The sequence below is a fragment of the Etheostoma cragini genome, chromosome 9 (assembly GCF_013103735.1).
Source record: "Etheostoma cragini isolate CJK2018 chromosome 9, CSU_Ecrag_1.0, whole genome shotgun sequence".
NCBI classification, from domain to species: Eukaryota; Metazoa; Chordata; class Actinopteri; order Perciformes; family Percidae; genus Etheostoma; species Etheostoma cragini.
The window spans coordinates 26,311,365-26,330,352 of record NC_048415.1 but is presented as its reverse complement, the minus strand read 5'-3'; the positions used below and the strand labels follow the sequence as shown (position 1 = coordinate 26,330,352).

Genomic DNA, 18,988 nt, shown 5'->3' with positions numbered 1-18,988 from the left:
ACACACACACACACACACACACACACACACACACACACACGTAAATATGGGCTGCCAAAACCAGCACCAATGACGTGACCCTTCCTCTCCCTTCCTTTCTGTCTGACAGTAAACCAGCACGAGCTCTTACGTGCACGTTAACGTGTACCGAATGTGCGCGTGTACAGCCCTACAGCCTTACCGTGAGAGCAGACTGCTCGGTGAAACGGAACAGAGCTTCGTTAGAAACATGTTGGCGAACAGCAACACGGAGCACTTCACCGGAAGGTCACACACTGGAGTCCACACAGTAAATGTCCCTACTGAAACTTAACACGAAGGATGGTTCCGACCTTTCATGTAAGTCAGTGGAACATCAACTATAGATTGTGAGATTGCTTTCATAACATCCGTTGTCTTACTGTTTTCAAGCAGTTAACCTACATTTTATACAAAGAGTGTATTACAGACCAACTAAAGATGTATTTCTAAAGCTTATGACGTGAATTATGTAACATAGTCATATTTTAGAGGTTGATGCCTCCTTAATCGCTGCTTCGAGACATTGTGTGAGTGTCCAGCAGGGGGCGCCAGGGCTCCGCCCGGCCAGCAGCAACCTACCGGCAGTGAGAAACAGAACAAGATGCCACTGTAACAGAAAACAGAAAGGTCATGTGACTGAGCAGCTGCGAAGCAGGAAGCGGTCTACTCAACTCAGCTCAAGTAAGTGAAGTTTCATCTGTTTATTTATGAACCGTTTCAGTATTAAGATTGATAATTTGATGTAATATACAGTAGACTCTGTCCTCACTCTGACGTGTTTCAACCTAGTTCTAGATACAGTCTAGGGATCTAACCTAGGTATATACAGTCTATGATTCTAACCTAGTTCTATCTAGTTAGTACCATAGACTGTCTAGAACTAGGTTAGTACCATATACTGTATAGAACTAAGTTAGAACCATATGCTGTCTATAACTAAGTTAGAATCACAGACTGTATAGAACTAGGTTAGAATCATAGACTGTATAGAACTAGGTTAGTACCAGAGACTGTATATAACTAGGTTAGTACCATAGACTCTATAGAACTAGGTTAATAACATAGATTGATTAGAACTATGTTAGTACCATAGACTGTATGGAACTAAGTTAGAACCATAGACTGTATAGAACTAAGTTAGTACCATAGACTGTATGGAACTAGGTTAGAACCATAGACCTAGTTCTATACAGTCGTTGGTTCTAACATAATATATGTTGTATGAATATGTGTGTTATATGAATATGTGTGCAATATGCGTTACAGTTCAGTACAGTGACATTTGTGTATATATATATATATATTTATATATATATATATATATAATAACCTCTGTGATTGTGTGAAAGGATTGCATGCTGTTTGTGTGTGTGTGTTTGTGTGTGTTTGTGTGTGTGTGTTGCAGACATGGCTGCTCTGGGCTGGGGGAGCACGTGGCTTCCTGCCCAGCTGCTGCTGCTGCTGCTGCTGGGGACGCTGAGCTGCATCTCTGGTGACTCACTCACTCTCCTGGATATTATCTCTGTCTGTTTCAAAGACTGTGAAGATATACAGGAACATTTTAAACATGTTCTGTCACCCTTGCAGTAACCTCATGATGATGATGATGATGGTGGTGGTGGTGAAACTGTATACAAATATGCCCATTTACTATTTGTTTCTGGGAGCATCTTTGACTGAATGTCCAATGATTATTATTCTGTCTGTCTCTTTGTTTCTCTGTCTGTCTGTCTGTGTGTCCTCCAGAGTCCAGAGTGTTTTTGTTTGCTCCAGAGACTGTCACCCTTGAGGAGAACTCTAAAGCCAACGTCACCATTACCACCAGGTAACCATGTATGTAGAGTTAGCTTCTTTCACTCCCAAGCTGACACCAAGTTTTTGGAGGTTTATGATGAGTCTGCAGTTTCTATTTGATTGGCTGTGCCTGTCTGTCTGCCTGTCTGTCTGCTTGTATGTCCGTTTTTAAAGGGGCATTCGCACCAACCCCATTTGTTGGATGTACAGTAATATGTTGGGGAGAGTTGCATTGGCCAGGCCACATTGTAACATTCATTGTTTCACTTGCATCTGTTTCCTGCTTTAGTTACTCTTTATAAGCCATTGCCTCAACCTCAGCACTACTATAGACTGCGGTTCATTTAAGATGGAACTTCCTGAAGGAAGTTATTGAATCTGTGGTCTGTTAATGAGTGAGTGTGTTGCAGGCAAAACTGGAAAAACAGGTGTGTGTCAGCCGTGTCTGTGTAGCAGCTTCTACAACACTCCCAAGTTAAAGCTGTAGTGCGTAGGGGAATTCAAGTGAGAACAAAACTGTCAGCGCATCCACGTGATACAAGTCTTCTGTGATGGAGTACGTGCCGCCCCCCCGCCCCTCTTTCACACAGTTGCTAGTAGCCAAGGAGGACACGGAAGATAAAAAAAAAACATGACAGACTCTTCAGAAGAGTCATTATCTTCACGCAAAATTCACCGGGCGACACAATCTTCTGAACATAGTCATACTGAGAAATACAGAGAGAGTTGTGTAGAGCTGTCTTAATTAGCTTTGTAGCAACCCATGTGGCAATGGCTTGAATGTAATGGATGTTTATTAATATCAAAACGTAACGCACTAAAGCTTTAAAGGAAGTGAAATCCAGATCCTGGTGCTGTGGCTGCCGGGGCTCCTGTGGTCCGTGGAAGCGACTGTCAGGATCAGCGTTGTTCTGACTGGACTTGTGTGTCTGTCTCTAGTTCCCCTGTCAACCAGTCAGCCGTCATTCGGATCAACGTGACCTTCAGCTCCAAGACAAACTACACGTCTGTGATCAGCGTGCCTGAGCAGGTAACCTGAGACTGGATGCAGGTGCATGTGGTGTCTGGTCTAACTGTGGACTCTGTAGCATAGATGCTAAAAGGATGGAGCGGAGAAGAGTCCTAATTTAGCCTGAAGCACACTAGGCCCACTCATCTTTTTTTTTTTTTTTTGGTGACTGTTACTTTCTTCTAGGGTCCCTAGCGTGTCCTTAGAGTCCAAATTATTCTCAAGTTTCTTAAACCCTTGTGTTGTCTATAAATTGTTTATAAATACTGATACCAATAGTGTGGGAAATGCCTACTATCGGTTGATAATATCGGCCTCCAATGTATCGGTCGGGCTCTAATTTTGATCTCTGTACTCGGTACCGGGCCCCACCCAGGAGCTGTTGACTGAAAACTGTTGTGCTTGTTGTTGAGGTGTTCCTGCCCGCGCGGACGTGCTCGCTCGCCTTCAATGTGACGGCTCACGACGTCGGCCAGGTGACCACGTACTTGCTCAGCAACACCACGGAGCTGGACAGGTGGGTGGCCGCCGCCGCCGCCGCCGCACCGTCCCGGCACACAATCCATTACCATCGCACTGCACTGACTGACCGCCGGCTTCTCTCTCGCTCTCTCTCTCCAGTTTGTCCGTCAGGATCCATTTCCTGGTCGTCCATAGCAACGTGCTGTCAGTGCTCAGTCAGGTGATTGGCTGGATTTACTTCCTGGCCTGGTCAGTGTCCTTCTACCCACAAGCCTGGGAGAACTGGAGGAGGAAAAGGTAGTCTCATTCAGCTAAGTGTTCTAAATTACATGGTGTTTATTCCCGATGCATTACCCTAGGACTGGGCGTCACCAACTATTTCCAATAATGTACCCCCTCTAAAAACATGCTCTCAGCCAAGTACCCTCTGACCAGGGCAAAGTATATTTTGTTAGAAATAAAAGGCTATATATGACCCTTGTGCTGTCTTCCCATCAACCATGCAACCTTTGTGTTTTTCTGGGTCGAAATTTCATTTTTCTACACTTTTCTCTACGTTTTTGTTCATTTCTTTCCAAATTTATTTGTCACGTTTTCCCATTTTCATGTCATTTTTTGACGTTTTTTTTCAATTGTTTTTATAATTGTGCTTTTTTCCCCATTTGTTTTTCCAATTGTTTTTTTTTAAACACGTTTTTGTCACCTTTAGCAATGTTTTTGACATATTGTTTGTCGATTCTTTCACCGTTTACAAAAAAAAATGTTTCGGGCGATTTGTTTCCATCGTTTTTGTGGCTTTTTCCAACATTCATCCCTTTTTTCATAGTTCTGCTATAGAAAGTTTTTCCATAAGGATCAAATTTGCCCCGAGAACAACAGGAAGGATAAAGAGGGACGTTACAGCGTTGCACCACCACTGTCTGATTGACTAAACTACAACTTTTAAACGGAAAAACACTGAAATGCTACTTCAAATGTTTCAAATCCATTACTTAATTAGTATATTATTACAGTATAAGTTTTCAGGGAATTATGCATGACATAAAACATATTTAAAGAAATCTCGTACCCCTAGGGGGACACGTACCCCCATTTGAGAAACACTGCCCTTCAGGTAAACTCCACACTGGCTATGACGTTCTTCCAGCTCTAAGGGCTCTCTTTGGATTTATTAAACCAGACGGTAAATGTGTCATGTCACTCAAACTGTCGACAAGAATCAGTTTCTGAATCATTATAAGCCCAAAAACCGGCCTGTCATTTAATTCCTGATAACGGACACCTTGTCGGGCATTAACTCTTACATGTTAACCATGTTGATAGGAATAAAATAAAGTCTGACTAATGATAGCAACATGTTTGTGTTCAGTGTCGTAGGTCTCAACTTTGACTTCCTGGCTCTCAACCTAACTGGCTTCATCGCCTACAGTGTCTTCAACATAGGACTGTTCTGGGTGCCCTATATAAAGGTAACTTCATCCTTTCAATTCAATTCAGTCGTTTTTTTTATGAAAGGGGACCGGGCAAGTTAATAAAACAATATGATTTCTCATCGGTAAAAAAAGCCAGAATTAGCCAGGAGGCTGTTTTTCATCTGTAGTCCCCTGCCCTCGATGTAAAAAAAAAAAGGCTTTTTAAAGAGACAAGACGAGACACAACACAGAAGCAGAGAGGTATACAACCAAGCAAAGCAACAAAAGAAAAATGAGAACAGACACAGCCATTAAGAACAGTAACAGCAGTGTTAAACTAGAAGTAAGCAATAAGTAAAATTCATATATGTTGACTTTACAGACTAAAAGAATACATGCATTAGAAATAATTTGAATATGCATTGACCATCCAGTGTTTTAGCTGCCTTAGTAAAAGACGCATATGTCATATATATGTTTTTTTTTTGTGATTGTTGTGGGCAAAAATCCTTGATGGCCTGTTTTCTTAAATAATGCAATAGAATATGGGGGATATTTATCAATTTAATGCGATGAAATTGCGGTAACTTGGAAATATTGCCATTTTAAGAATAAGAGACTGCGTTTGTCTCGTCACGTAATTACGTCACTTCATAACGTTTCCATGGCAACAGGGGCAAATGGCTGTTCTTGTGCGAAGTAAACGCAACATTTTTCAACTTTCTGTGTTACAGTTGCAAGAAGTATATGAATATGAGAGTAAAAATGTAAATAAAAGAAATAGAAGGATTGTGGATAGGTACGGTATCTACCTAGTTAAAGGAATTTTATGATAGGTGTTGTAATGGTGAACAATATTAATGAATAAATAGTAGCCGCAGAGTATAGCACATTATAATTTAAGCCAATGTTATTGCACAAAACAGATAATATTGTCCAGTTTCAACCTCACTAAGTGTTTGTGTGTGTGTGCGTGTCAGACACTTATAGTGCGGAGTGATAAAGTTTGATGGCCACAGGCAGGAATGACTTCCTGTGGCGCTCTGTGGTGCATTGTGGGAGAATAAGTCTTGCACTGAAAGTGCTCCTGTGATGGAGCAGCCAGCCATGGAGTGGGTGCGAGACATTGTCCGACATGGCATGTAGTTTGGACAGCGTCCTCCTCGCTGACACCCCCGACAGAAAGTCCAGCTCCCCCCACAGATACGCTCGCAACTCAAGTTGTTGAGTCTGTTGGCATCCGCTACCCTCAGCCTGCTGTCCCAGCATGCAACTGCAAACAGGATACCACTGGCCCCACAGACTCGTAAAACATCCTCTGGATCGTCCTGCAGGACCTCAGCGTCCTCAGAGAATAGAGACGAGTTTGGACCTTCCTAGAGACTCTAGAGGGCTTCAGTGTTCTTGGCCCAGTCCAGTTTATTGTCCAAGTGCACTCCCAGATATTTGTAGTCCTCTACAATGTCCACACTCTGGATGGAAACAGGGTCCCTCAGGTCACCTTCAGGGATGGTAACAACAACACAGCGTTTCATGTCTCCGTGTTTCCTCTGTTAATGAGCAGGGTGTGCTGTGTCTCTGCCTGCCAGGAGGAGTTCCTGGTGAGGAACCCGAACGGAATTAACCCGGTCACTGCAAACGACGTCTTCTTCAGCATCCACGCCGTGCTGCTCTGCTTGGTCTACATCTGCCAGGCTGCTGCGTACGAGGTAATGTACACCAGGTCAACTCTACCCCAGTGTTCAGAAGGGGCCATTGTGCCAAAACTCCAACCAAAGTTTTCTGGTTTGCAGAGATGGCAAAAGTACTCACTTTCCATACTCAATTAGAAGAACAGATACTTAAATAGATACTTACTTAAAAAATACTCTGGTATAAGTAGAAGTACTGATTTAACTTCTTTACTTAAGTAAAAGTAGCAGAGTACAGGCTTGGAAATTTACTTAAAGTACAAAAGTATAAGTAGCCTTGGGAATGAGAAAATGAACTGACAGTCAGCAAATCTTTGAACATGTAGTCTAATAATAATGAATGTAATATGTCAGGCTCTCAGTGTTTTCTTCATTTTAATACGCTTATGTTATCGCCATCAAGCCGCGATGATTTGCTGCCAAATCTGTCGCGTCGTCTTGTAGTGGTGCAGAAGTGCAACGTATAGTCCCATCCAATTAGTTTCAACTGAAATGAAAGTAATGAGCCAGTTTTGTAAAATGTAAGAAGTAGAAAGTACCAATATTCGTGTTAAAAATGTAAAAGTAAAAATTTGGCACAAAATAAATAGTAAAGTAAAAATATCTGAAAAATCTACTTGTATACAGTAACAAAGTATTTGTACTTCCTTACTTCCCATGTGGACTACTCTGCAGACTTGAATCTCCACTAACGGTGGAGGATCTAACCCTACCTAGTCTCGCTTTGCCAGACCTTTCCTTCACAGCGCTGTGGAGGAGGGTCTGGCTAGTCCACACAGCACACCAGCAGGTCCTGAGGTCTTTCTGCTATCAGCCGCTGTCGGGTTGGACTCCTGGGGTTTTGGGGGGGATGTTAGCGGACTCCCTTGGACTTGGGACAGCAGTGACATCACATCCTTTTTGGATTTCCCCTGAAAATCCATCCCAAGTCAGACCAGATTGACAGATCAGTACACAGGGTGTTCTAGGCAGCCGAGAGAGTTTCACTGTTGAATTGCGCTATAATCCGTTCACCCATATAATTCACACATGGCCTCTTGACCCTCCTGTTGTCCTCAGAGTCAAATTTGACCCATTTTCAAAAAGTTTCTAAATCAGAAATTTGGGTTTCCTTCAACCCAAATAAAAAAAATAATACGGATGGATCCATACGACGCTTTTCACAAGTTAAATAACTGATCAGTTCTCTATTTTTATTGAATTTGGGTGTTTTATTTAATTTCGTAGCATTTTAAGAATAATAAGATTTAAGAACACTGAAAAAAGTGACAGAAATGTAGGGAAAAACAACAAAAACGTCCCAGAAAATGAAGAAATAATCGCCAAAGACCTTGTTAAAAGTGAGAAAGAACTTTGGGAAAAGTTAGAAAGTGTCAAAAAGGGACAACAAATGTCTAAGGAAGCTTCAAAAACTTCAAAACAACAACAGAAATGTCAAAAAAACAAACAAAGTGACAAAAGTTTCTTCAAATTTTGACCCAGAAAAACCTAATGTTGGACTATGGAAAGGCAAGGGTTAAGTACTTGCTTGTGTCATTGTGTCCTGGATTCTGTATCAGCGTGTAATGGTCTCTGTCCTCTCTCTCCAGAGGGGGGGTCAGAGGGTGTCCCGCATAGCCGTGTTCCTGCTGGTGATTGGCTGGACCTTTGCCCTGGTCAGCTTGTTTCTTGCTGTAGCCAAACAGATCGCCTGGTTGGATTACCTCTACTATTTCTCCTACATAAAACTAGCAGTCACTCTGATCAAATACGTGCCGCAGGTAAGCTCCACCCACTCAAATTACTTCAAATGTTGAGTTTGTTGGGTTGTGGGATTTGAGACTGGACTCACGGTAGCGCTGTTCTTATTCTCCATACTAAAATCAATCCAGTGCACGTCCCTGACACCCTCCATTTCACAAAGATGGACCGCTGCATTGCATAACAACATGCACATCTTTCTGTATGTCTATTTGCTCTACAGAAAATGTACTGATTAAAAAGGATGCAATGCTGTTAATTGTGAGAATGACTAACATACACCATGGGCCCTATTTTAATGATCTACGCGTGGCAAAGTTGCTTTTAGGGAGTGTCCAAATCCACTTTTGCTAGTTTGATGCCAGAACAAAAAGATCCACGTGTCAGGGGCATGGTTTAATAGGGTGTGTTTTGGGCGTAAAATGCAATCAACCAATCAGAGTGTCATCTCCCATTCCCTTTAAAAGCCAGGCGTGTTTGTGATGGCGGATTTACACTTTTGCATGTGTGTGCTTCTGCGTGTCCCTGTGTGTGTGTGTAACAAGCATAGTGTGCTCACGCTGTGCATAAGTCTAGGCGCATTTTACTAATGCACTGTTAAAATAACAATGAAATGCAGCGCTATTGCCTTTAGCATAGATTTGAGCGTCTCCCTGACGCTGTCTAAATGAAAAATGAGCGCCACAAGTGTTTTTAGTATCAATTTGGATACTGAACATACTGAACATGGTTAAAGGAATAGCTTGGCATTTTAGGAAACTTGTTTATCTGCTTTCTTGCTGACAGTAAGATGAGGAGATCGACACCACTCTCCGTCCCTGTGTGTGTGTGTGTGTGTGTGTGTGTGTGTGTGTGTGTGTGTGTAACAAGCACAGTGTGCACACGCTGTGCATAAGTCAAGGCACATTTTACTAATATGCCGTTAAAATAACAATGCGGCGCTATTGACTTCAGACCAGGTTTTTGTTGGTCAATGCCGCAATCACTTCCCACTGCCTCAAGATAGCAATACGCCCAGAATGCACCTGAACACACCTCCCGGTAAGACCAGCATGCCCAAGGGCACAAAGATGGACGCAGGTGCATTTGCTATTTAAACGATGTGGGTGCTGGACGGGAAATGAACAACTGCATTGATCTTAAAATAGCAAAGACACTTGCGCCTATCCTGTGGACGCAAGTGTCTTTTAAGAGTAAAAGTCCTCTTTTCTTACAACAAAACATAGTGTTGTGGACGTTTCTGTACAGCAGGAGAGGAATTGTTTAGGAGAGTGTGACTTGTTGAAACCAAATAAAGAAGCTGTGCAAACTGAGACAAAGTTCAGAATTGGGTGAGATTTAATTATTCCCTGCAGAGACTAACCAAGTGGGAAGACAGTTTTCACAGAGTTAACACAGTCACAGTGTGACGTCTTGTGAAATTACCACAGTAGCGTCCCCGTCTTATAACCTGTTTCCCCTAGAGAAGAAAATGACGTGTTTTGCAAAATGCGTCTAATCTTACGGACAAGCTGGAGCTTCTACTTGACCGAGGACTCGCTTTGATAAACGTAACACTGAACAAATGTCTCCTTCAGACTCCATGGCATTGTCTTTGGAGGACAAATGCAGAGACTAACAGTTGAAGGCTAGGAAAGGAAGGAATGAATGAATTCATACAACCTGAAAAGCATTGTGAATAATTATGATGATTAACACATGCAAATTATATAAGGACATATGAAATCATGCTTCAGTGTAATTTTCCCATTACAATAGAAAGAAAATGTAAAGACAAATCATGTATATTTATCTCAATAGCTCCTGGCTACTTGCTTTTTTTCAGTGCTTTTCCACAATCAGTGTTCAGTTCAGTGTAGCATTCCATCGTTCATACTGTCGGATGAATGAATGTATGGCCGACAGGCGCTTATGGTTTTGCTGTCTGTACCAGGCCTACATGAACTACATGCAACAGAGCACTGAGGGCTGGAGTATAGGCAACGTGCTGCTGGACTTCACAGGTGGAACCCTCAGTATCCTGCAGATGATCATACAGTCCTACAACAATGGTAACTATGTCATGCTCCATCTTTGCTCTGGTACCGTGTGCAACATTCATTCCATAAACAGCCACCTCAAATAAAGGGGGCAGACATCTATTCACTTTTCAATTCAATTGTATTTATAGTATCAATTCTACTCTATAATTTACAAGGACCAACGAGTTCTAGTAATACCCTCCAGAGAAAGCAACAGTGGTGAGGAAAAACTCCTTTTAGGAAGAAACCTGGGACAGACCCGGGCTCTTGGTGGGTGGTGTCTGACGGGGAAATACCAGTCTCAATAAAAGACAATGGAACAGTGACTTAAAAAAAGTAGTACTTTGTAGTAGTTCATGGCATAGCAGGGTACTGCGCGGCATCAGCCTACATGCTATTCATCCGATTTATTAAGCCGCACCTGATTCTGGGTTATGAATCTCAATCAATGTGGAGCTGCACGTGCTCCAGCCTCGTTCACACTCTCGCAGGTAGCTATGAAAGGATATATCATGGATACTTGTACAGCAAGCATTACGATGGCAAAGAAGAAATAATTGTAATAAAATTGTGTGAAAATGTTTGCTGGTGATACTCTCCTGGGTTAAGTGAAAGCACTTAATTTGAAGTCACTTTGAATAAAAGCGTCAGCTAAATGACTTATGTAATACTGAGGGTACAACAGAGGGGACTGACTGCAGCGTCTCTCCACAGACGAGTGGAGGCTGATTTTCGGCGACCCCACAAAGTTCGGCCTGGGTCTGTTCTCCGTGGTGTTCGACGTCCTCTTCATGACTCAGCACTACTGCCTGTACAGACGGCCGGCGGAGTACGAGCCGGTCGGCGGGCAACAGGAGGACTGATGCTGGCAGAGGACACGCTGTCCAAAGACTCCCAATCACAAGACCCAGCTCCTCGGATCGACCAATCACTGCTGAGGAGAAGTCAAGCTGGCGTCATGACGACGTGTGGCAGCCTGCACACGTTTCCTCCGATTTATATCGCCGCATTCTTTTATATATCCGCAGAAGAACTTGTCTTTTTTACCACTGTCTGAAAACAGTGGATAGAAGCAAAACTGATGTAATGATGACAATGTAAAAGGTTTTAATTAAATGCAATATTGTTAGAAAAAATATGAGTTGCATTCCACGGGCTTCATTAATGTTAAAACTGTTTGCCTAAATCATATTAGACTGGTTGCTTTCCCACAAGATAACCATGGAGCCGGGGGTAGAGGACACTCCCAGACTTAATCTTTAATAAATGTCAGAGTTAAGGACAAAACTACGGTGGCCGACAGGGGCAAACGCCCTGCAACTTCAGAAAACAAATGCAAACAGACAAAACACAAGCAAATTAAGAAAACGACTTCATTTATTTGACAACACATGCACAGCATTCAGCAAACGCGCTGCATATACACACAACACAACCAAATACAAAAATGCGATGCAATTAAAAAACGATGCAAACCGAAAAGCACACAAACCACGAAAACAAATGCAAGTACAAAACGCGCTGCATAAAGACTCCACAACAGAAGTGCTCCAGGCCTCTAGGGGGACCAAAAGTAAAGATAGCGGCAACATAACAAGGTTGGTATTCATTTTAACATTTGGCCCTCCTCTTTTACAGTATTTTAACAGAGCAACAGGTTTACGTAGCTGCGGTGTTGAGACGGACTTCTACAATAGTTTGCTAGTGACAACACTGATCTTTTATCGCTAACGTTAGTCCGCAGTGGGATAGATAACTAACAACATAATTGGGTACCTGAGTGTTTCGATTGCATTAACGTTGGTTTCCTCTTATCTGAATCGTATTCTACATATGATAGAATACTGTATTGATCAGCAATGTAAATTTGCATAAGAGGAAGGAGCGTTAGATATGCTCAGGAAGAAATAAAGACCGGGGAAAGGTGAAAAGGAAAGAAAGAGAGGTGAAATAATTAAACAAAACACAGAGTAAACATTAATATACAGAGAGATATAAGATCAGCAGATACTAAACATTTCTCATTCCTCTGATGTAACCTTTCTCTTTATTTAGTGATTATTGCTACATGTAATGTTATTTAGTTGACTAACTTAATTCACCATATCAATGTCAATATTTCAGGTTTCCAGCTTGTGCCTTCAGTGGCCAACACCAGAGCACTGTTCAAGTGTTGTGTGGCTCATGTGGCGAAAATGTACAGTTTTTGGTAAAAGCCCGAAGACAACAGTAAGTAGATTGATTATATGTATTTTTGTTCACAAAATAAAAGGGTTCAACACACCACCCTGTTTTGAATACTAATTAGTAGAAACATACAATAGCTCATACAATAGCTCGTAAATATGAAGAGGTCATGATTAGATTTGACTGATTTATCTCAACATTTTAACAGCTTCTATAATAATGTAGTAGTTCTTGGTACATAGAATCAAATCTGAATCACATTTTGCAAACACAGTGCTCAAGCACTCCTTCTCCATTTGTGCATAATTTTGCTCTGTTTGGGATAATGCACGGGATGGGAATGCAACTGACTGTCCTTCCTGCAGCAAACAGCAGCCCAGACCTGTCTGGCTGTAGTCGCTCTGTATGGTGACCGGCCTGGTAATGTCATAATACCTCAAAATGGGCACTGCCGTGATCAGCGTCTTGATCTCCTGCATGGCCGCGTCGTGCTTTGGCATCCAGTGCCACTGTACATATATCCAGCAGCCTCCTCAGTGGTTCACAGACCTCAGACAAGCGAGGCATGAACTTGGATAGGTAGTTCACAAACCCCAGACAAGCTAGGCATTAACTTGGATAGGTAGTTCACAAAACCCACACAACGCTGCACGCTTTTAGTGTCTATGGGATTGGGCATGTCCACAACTGCTCTGACCTTGTCGGGGTCAGCTTTAAGGCCATCGACCGAGAGGACATGCCCATGAAAGCGGACTTCCATAACTCGAAATTGCAGCTTCTTCAAACTCAGCCTCAGTTTAACTTCTCTGCATCTGTCCATCAGTGGGGTGTGGTTTGCATCGTGATCTCGGATGGCATCTTCCTCCGTGTCACCACAGCCCACTATTAAGATGTCGTCAGCTATAGGCTCAATCCCATTCAAGCCCACCAGGAGCTCATGTTGCTTCATCTGATATAGCTCTGGTGCAACAGACACGCCAATAGGCAGTTTCAGCCAGCGATTCCTGCCCCACGGTGTCCAAAATGTAGTCAGTTTTTCAGTCTAGTGAGACTGGGCTCTGATTATAAAAACACCTGGAATACCTGGTTATAAAAAACAAAAACATACTCATTTTGAGAGCTTAAGATTAAACCACATAAAGGCCTTGAAACTCATTTAGCATTTTGATTGCATTAAATGATTACTAGCACTACGTGGAGACTCGGTTACGCCATTGCTCTGTCACACGGTCAATTATGCATGTGCTCACGGTGTCCAATCAGGGCTGTGGAGGGACTGAGATGGAGAGACTGAGATGGATGCTAGAGAGACGGGAAGAGACAAATCACGGGCGAGTCGGGGCAGAAAGCGTGCGTGTGCTGATTTTAGCATCTTTTGTGGTTGTTCAGCAACAGACGGAAATCTGTTACTTCATTTTAAATGTTTGACCAAAGTGCACCACACTTTTCAGTTTTTTATTTGTATTATTTACTTCCAAATCCCAATTATGCACCGCTTTGTGTTGGTCTATCACATAAAATCCCAATTAAATAATTTCTTTGAGGTAGTAACATGACAAAATGTGGAAGATCAAGGGGTTTGAATGCTTTTGCAAGCCTTTTGGTTAGTTTTCAGACAATAATTACAAAAAACTATTTTATTTGAAATGAGTAGAAATGACAATATGAAACCTGTCAGTCTCATGTTTCATGTTGGCGTCTGCACATGTCGTCAGATGCAATTCATGAAGAACAAGTTTGGTTGTTTGTTATTCTAACCTTTAAACTGCAAGAATCAGTTATGAATAGCTCTCAGTTCAGAGTTGTAGTTTTCACCTGTAGACAGAGGTTGCACATCAGTAACATCATGGTTAAAGATGAAAATTGACAGCAAAGTTGAATGGTATTAAAATGTAAAAGTGCCCCAAAATCCTGTAATTTTCTGCTTTTGGTCTTTATTTCACACTTTAGCTAATTTATGTTTTAGACTATTTATCCAGAGGTATCCCATCCTACATCAGAAATAAATTTTGGCTTAATTTGTACAATAAAACATGTTGAAAGTGATGCCCGATGGGTCTTTAAAATTCATAAAAGTCAACACCAAATACATTAAAACGCAAAACTCACAACAAGAATATACGGACAAAACAATAGAAGACAGACTGAAACGGGTTTCCTGCTTCTTGCTTCTTCCTGCTTCACTCTATTCTGGCATTGCCAGATTTTCCATCACAGCGCTGCGCAAAAGCCAGGGAACATTAGTCTGAAGGGGGGGCGGAGAAAGGAAGAGGAGGGGGAAGAAAGAAGAAAAGAGGAAAAAAATGAGAAAATTGAAGACATGAAGGTATTTTCGTCCTCCATGCACCCTTATAGAATTTTTTTAATGTTTTTAAATTTTGTGCGCAAGCCATGGCCGGGATTCGAACGTTAGAACTGTGGAACATCAAGTCTACCGCCAGTCTAGGCATTTTACTGACCCTACTGTCTTTTAAAATGAACAGTTCTTTAGTAATTTAATAGTCCACAAGGCAGATGTTCCATCAGTTTTTTATTTTAGTCCAGTTATCCAGCTTAAGCTAAACAGGCGACATCATCTTTGTATTATGATCATATTTCACTCATACATATGCAGATGTGGAGGGTTTCAAATCAGTCACTTTCTGTGACTCATTCTACTTGCAAGCATACAAACTTTATACTCTTACTTCATCTTTAAACTGAATTAAACCAGCTGAAAGGACTATGCTCGGCTTTGTGAAGCCTCTGACCTTTTTCATTTGAGCTCAGAACTTCTGTTGCCCGTTAAAAGGTTTGAACCTGAATCCCTGCTTACAGCTAGACGTATTAGTATAATTGTATTTCCCAGCGTGAAGTTTCCATACATTGCTTGGAATAAATCAATAATGAACCCCCTCATTTAATTATTTTGTTGGTCTAAAAGTATTTACAGTCCATTTAAATATGCCAAATCGAAAAGTATCAGTTCCTGCATGGTTTCAGCGCGATTTAATTTTGTCTAAAACCGTAGGAATCTCTCCTTGATCCGCTAGGTGACTGCCCCCTGAATAGACGGTGAAAAAGCCCGGTCTCGGGAGACCCCATGCCCCTTATGAGGAGCAAGGTTACCTCTCCTTTCTCTGCTTTGCCCACCCAGAGAATTTGGTCCACCAATGAAAGAGAGACATCATGTCTTTCAAACAAGCAAAGTGGCACCCCCTAAGGACCACTAAGATCTATATAAAAGACTTCAGATGCAGTAGTGTGGGACCACTAAGATCTACAGTGCCTTGCGAAAGTATTCGGCCACCTTGAACTTTTCAACCTTTTGACACATACAGGCTTAAAACATAAACATATAAAAATTTAATTTCTCGTGAAGAATCACAAAAAAAGTGGTGTGTGCAAAATTATTCGGCCCCTTTACTTTCAGTGCAGCAAACTCACTCCAGAAGTTCAGCGAGGATCTCTGAACGATCCAATGTTGTCCTAATTGACTGACGGTGATAAATAGAATCCACCTGTGCGTGATCAAGTCTCTGTATAAATGCACCTGCTCTGTGATAGTGTCAGGGTTCTGTTGAAAGCGCAGAGAGCATCATGAAGACCAAGGAACACACCAGGCAGGTCCATAATACTGTTGTGGAGAATTTAAAGCCGGATGGGGATACAAAAAGATTTCCAAAGCTTTAAACATCCCAAGGAGCACTGTGCAAGCGATCATTTTGAGTATCAGACCACTGCAAATCTACCAAGACCTGGCCGTCCCTGGAAACTTTCAGCTCAGACAAGGAGAAGACTGATCAAAGATGCAGCCAAGAGGCCCATGATCACTCTGGATGAACTGCAGAGAACTACAGCTGAGGTGGGAGAGTCTGTCCATAGGAAAAACAATCAGTCGTACACTGCACAAATCTGGCCTTCATGGAAGAGTAACAAGAAGAAAGCCATTTCTCAAAGATATCCATAAAAAGTCTTGTCTAAAGTTTGCCACAAGCCACCTGGGAGACACACCAAACATGTGGAAGAAGGTGCTCTGGTCAGATGAAACCAAAATCGAACTTTTTGGCCACAATGCAAAACGATATGTTTGGCGTAAAAGCAACACAGCTCATCACCCTCAACGCACCATCCCCACTGTCAAACATGGTGGTGGCAGCATCATGGTTTGGGCCTGCTTTCCTTCAGCAGGGACAGGGAAGATGGTTAAAATTGAGGGGAAGATGGATGCAGCCAAATACAGGACCATTCTGGATGAAAACCTGTTGGAGTCTGCAAAAGACCTGAAACTGGGACGGAGATTTATCTTCCAACAAGACAATGATCCCAGACATACAGCAAAATCTACAAAGGAATGGTTCACAAATAAACGTATCCAGGTGTTAAAATGGCCAAGTCAAAGTCCAGACCTGAATCCAATCGAGAATCTGTGGAAAGAACTGAAAACTGCTGTTCACAAACGCTCTCCATCCAACCTCACTGAGCTCAAGGAAGAATGGGTAAGAATTTCAGTCTCTCGAAGTGCAAAACTGATAGAGACATTCCCCAAGTGACTTGCAGCTGTAATCGCAGCAAAAGGTGGCTTTACAAAGTATTAACGCAAGGGGGCCGAATAATTTAGCATGCACCACAAAAAAGTTAATATCCAATAGATTTCGTTCCACTTCACAATTGTGTCCCACTTGTTGGTGATTCTTCACAAAAAATAAAAATTGTATATCTTTATGTTTGAAGCCTGAAATGTGTCAAAAGGTTGAAAAGTTCAAGGGAGCCGAATACTTTCGCAAGGCACTGTATATAAAAGAGGCTTCAGATACAGTATTAGGGGACCACTAAGGTCCATATAAAAGAGGCTTCAGATACAGTATTAGGGGACCACTAAGGTCTATATAAAAGAGGCTTCAGATACAGTATTAGGGGACCACTAAGGTCTCTATAAAAGAGGCTTCAGATACAGTATTAATGGACCACTAAGGTCTACATAAAAGAGACTTCAGATACAGTATTAGGGGACCACTAAGGTCCATATGAAAGCATCCAAAGAGCACCATGTCATGGGACCTTTAAACCCCCCAAAGTCTCAAAACGTCCGTAATACAGGACATGAGGTGCTGGTTGGGATGGGGGAAGAATCGCTCCAGCTTGTTGGCATTTCTCTTAACCAATCACAACCGTCTTGGGCGGAGCTAAGCAGCGGTTGCCCTGGTTACTTGGAGAGCTGGGATAAAGGAAGGGGAGGGACAGGTCAGGCTTTAGCCCCAACTCTGGACCGCTGCTTGTTCTAGTCTTCTGTGTTTCCTTATGATAAGACCCTCCTCTGTTTCTATGTCTGTGTTTTTTTTTTAAGATGACTATCCTGTCTCCATGTCTCCGTGTTTCTTTTTGAGAAGACTATCCTCTGTCTCTTAAATGTCTCTGTGTTTCTTCCTGAGTTTCTGTGATTCCCTGGCCAGATATCAGACAGGCTCTCACAGCGCATACAGCATCATTAGTTACAGTTTTATTTTCTATTTACAACCAATTTGTTATATAAATATAATACATCATTTTTCCAGAAAAGCTGTCCGGTCAATGCATACAAGATACAAGAGCTTGATCACAATGGGGTGAGGAGGTTAAATACACAGGTGGGGGTGGGTTGATTGAATTTGGTTGACTCTAGAAAATCAACTGTGTGCACATGAGGACATGACACACACACGTGACACAGAGAATGGGCAGTAAGACGAGACGAGCTCTGTCAGCGTTAGTGAACAATGTGTAAACAGCTCTTGTTAGAACGTCCCGGTGACGGACATTTCACACCTGGACTCCAGTTTTTTAGCAGATTGCGGCCGTTGCATCAGTCCACAGGGTGTGCAGCTGTAGGCCACGTCCAGCTGAAAAGGATGTGATGAGGTTTGGACTGAGAGACGGATACAGAGCCAACACTCGGCTAAGAGCAGCAGTGTCTGCAGCCCAGCCCGCTCTGGTGTGGCGCTCTTGAGGTGTGTGTGTGTGTGTGTGTGTGTGTGTGTGTGTGTGTGTGTGTGTGTGTGTGTGGCTGGAGGGTCTGAGGCTGAGCCTGTGTCTTCTGAGAGAAACTGGTACAGAGAAAGGAACATGCAGGTCCGTGAACTTATCATCTCTATAAACGGCTTTGTTTTAAATACACCTTCTTCTACCTCAGTAACTATACAGATGCGTGTGTGTGTGTGTGAGTGTGTGTTATCCTGCTGTCCCGGTGCCCTCAGGCGCTGCTGCTGATGATGATGAGAGCAGGAGTAGCTGTCTGCTGACTCGTCTCGCACAGGGCGCCCTGCTCGGCCGGCTTGGCGAAGACCCGCGGCGTGTTGAGGTTGTAGACGCCTGGCTGGAGGAAGCAGGCTCGCAGCGTCAGGCCCAGCACCTGCTGAGGCTGCAGCTGCAGCTTGTACTGCGTCTGGCCCACCCAGGTGAACGAGCTGTGCACCTCCAGCGACTCGCCGCTGAAAAAAAAGGGCACGCACGGGCCGACAGCTTAGAGAACATGACAAAACCTTGACTCTTCAAAATGCAACTTTTGTTAACGGCATGGTTTTATTTCAGTTAGCTTAATAGCTGGGTTGATTTGCATTGAGAGATGACGTTATGGAAAGTTCCCCATGTCTATCTCTAGGTATGATGAAGGGTATGTGATGATGGGGGGGGGGG

At 42.6% G+C, this 18,988-nt stretch overlaps 2 protein-coding genes across 5 annotated transcripts in view; one reads left to right on the top strand and one right to left on the bottom strand.

Annotated features, from left to right (window-relative positions):
* The first annotated feature begins 602 nt into the window (after nt 1-602).
* ctns (cystinosin, lysosomal cystine transporter) lies at nt 603-11,274 on the top strand. Its single transcript, XM_034880608.1, has 11 exons — nt 603-702; nt 1,427-1,513; nt 1,768-1,846; nt 2,755-2,845; nt 3,238-3,341; nt 3,446-3,583; nt 4,656-4,755; nt 6,288-6,407; nt 7,979-8,149; nt 10,063-10,180; nt 10,865-11,274. Exons 2-11 carry the CDS (start codon nt 1,429-1,431, stop codon nt 11,011-11,013), a joined length of 1,155 nt encoding a protein of 384 aa, XP_034736499.1. The 5' UTR covers nt 603-702; nt 1,427-1,428; the 3' UTR covers nt 11,014-11,274.
* A 6,594-nt stretch (nt 11,275-17,868) lies between these two features.
* trappc8 (trafficking protein particle complex 8) overlaps nt 17,869-18,988 on the bottom strand; it is a 22,703-nt gene continuing 21,583 nt past the window's right edge. For all 4 annotated transcript variants that reach the window (XM_034880558.1, XM_034880559.1, XM_034880560.1 and 1 more), the window contains one exon: nt 17,869-18,783. In XM_034880558.1, the coding sequence (XP_034736449.1) occupies nt 18,546-18,783 (238 nt within the window). In that variant the 3' untranslated portion in view covers nt 17,869-18,545. The remainder of the gene's footprint in view (nt 18,784-18,988) is intronic.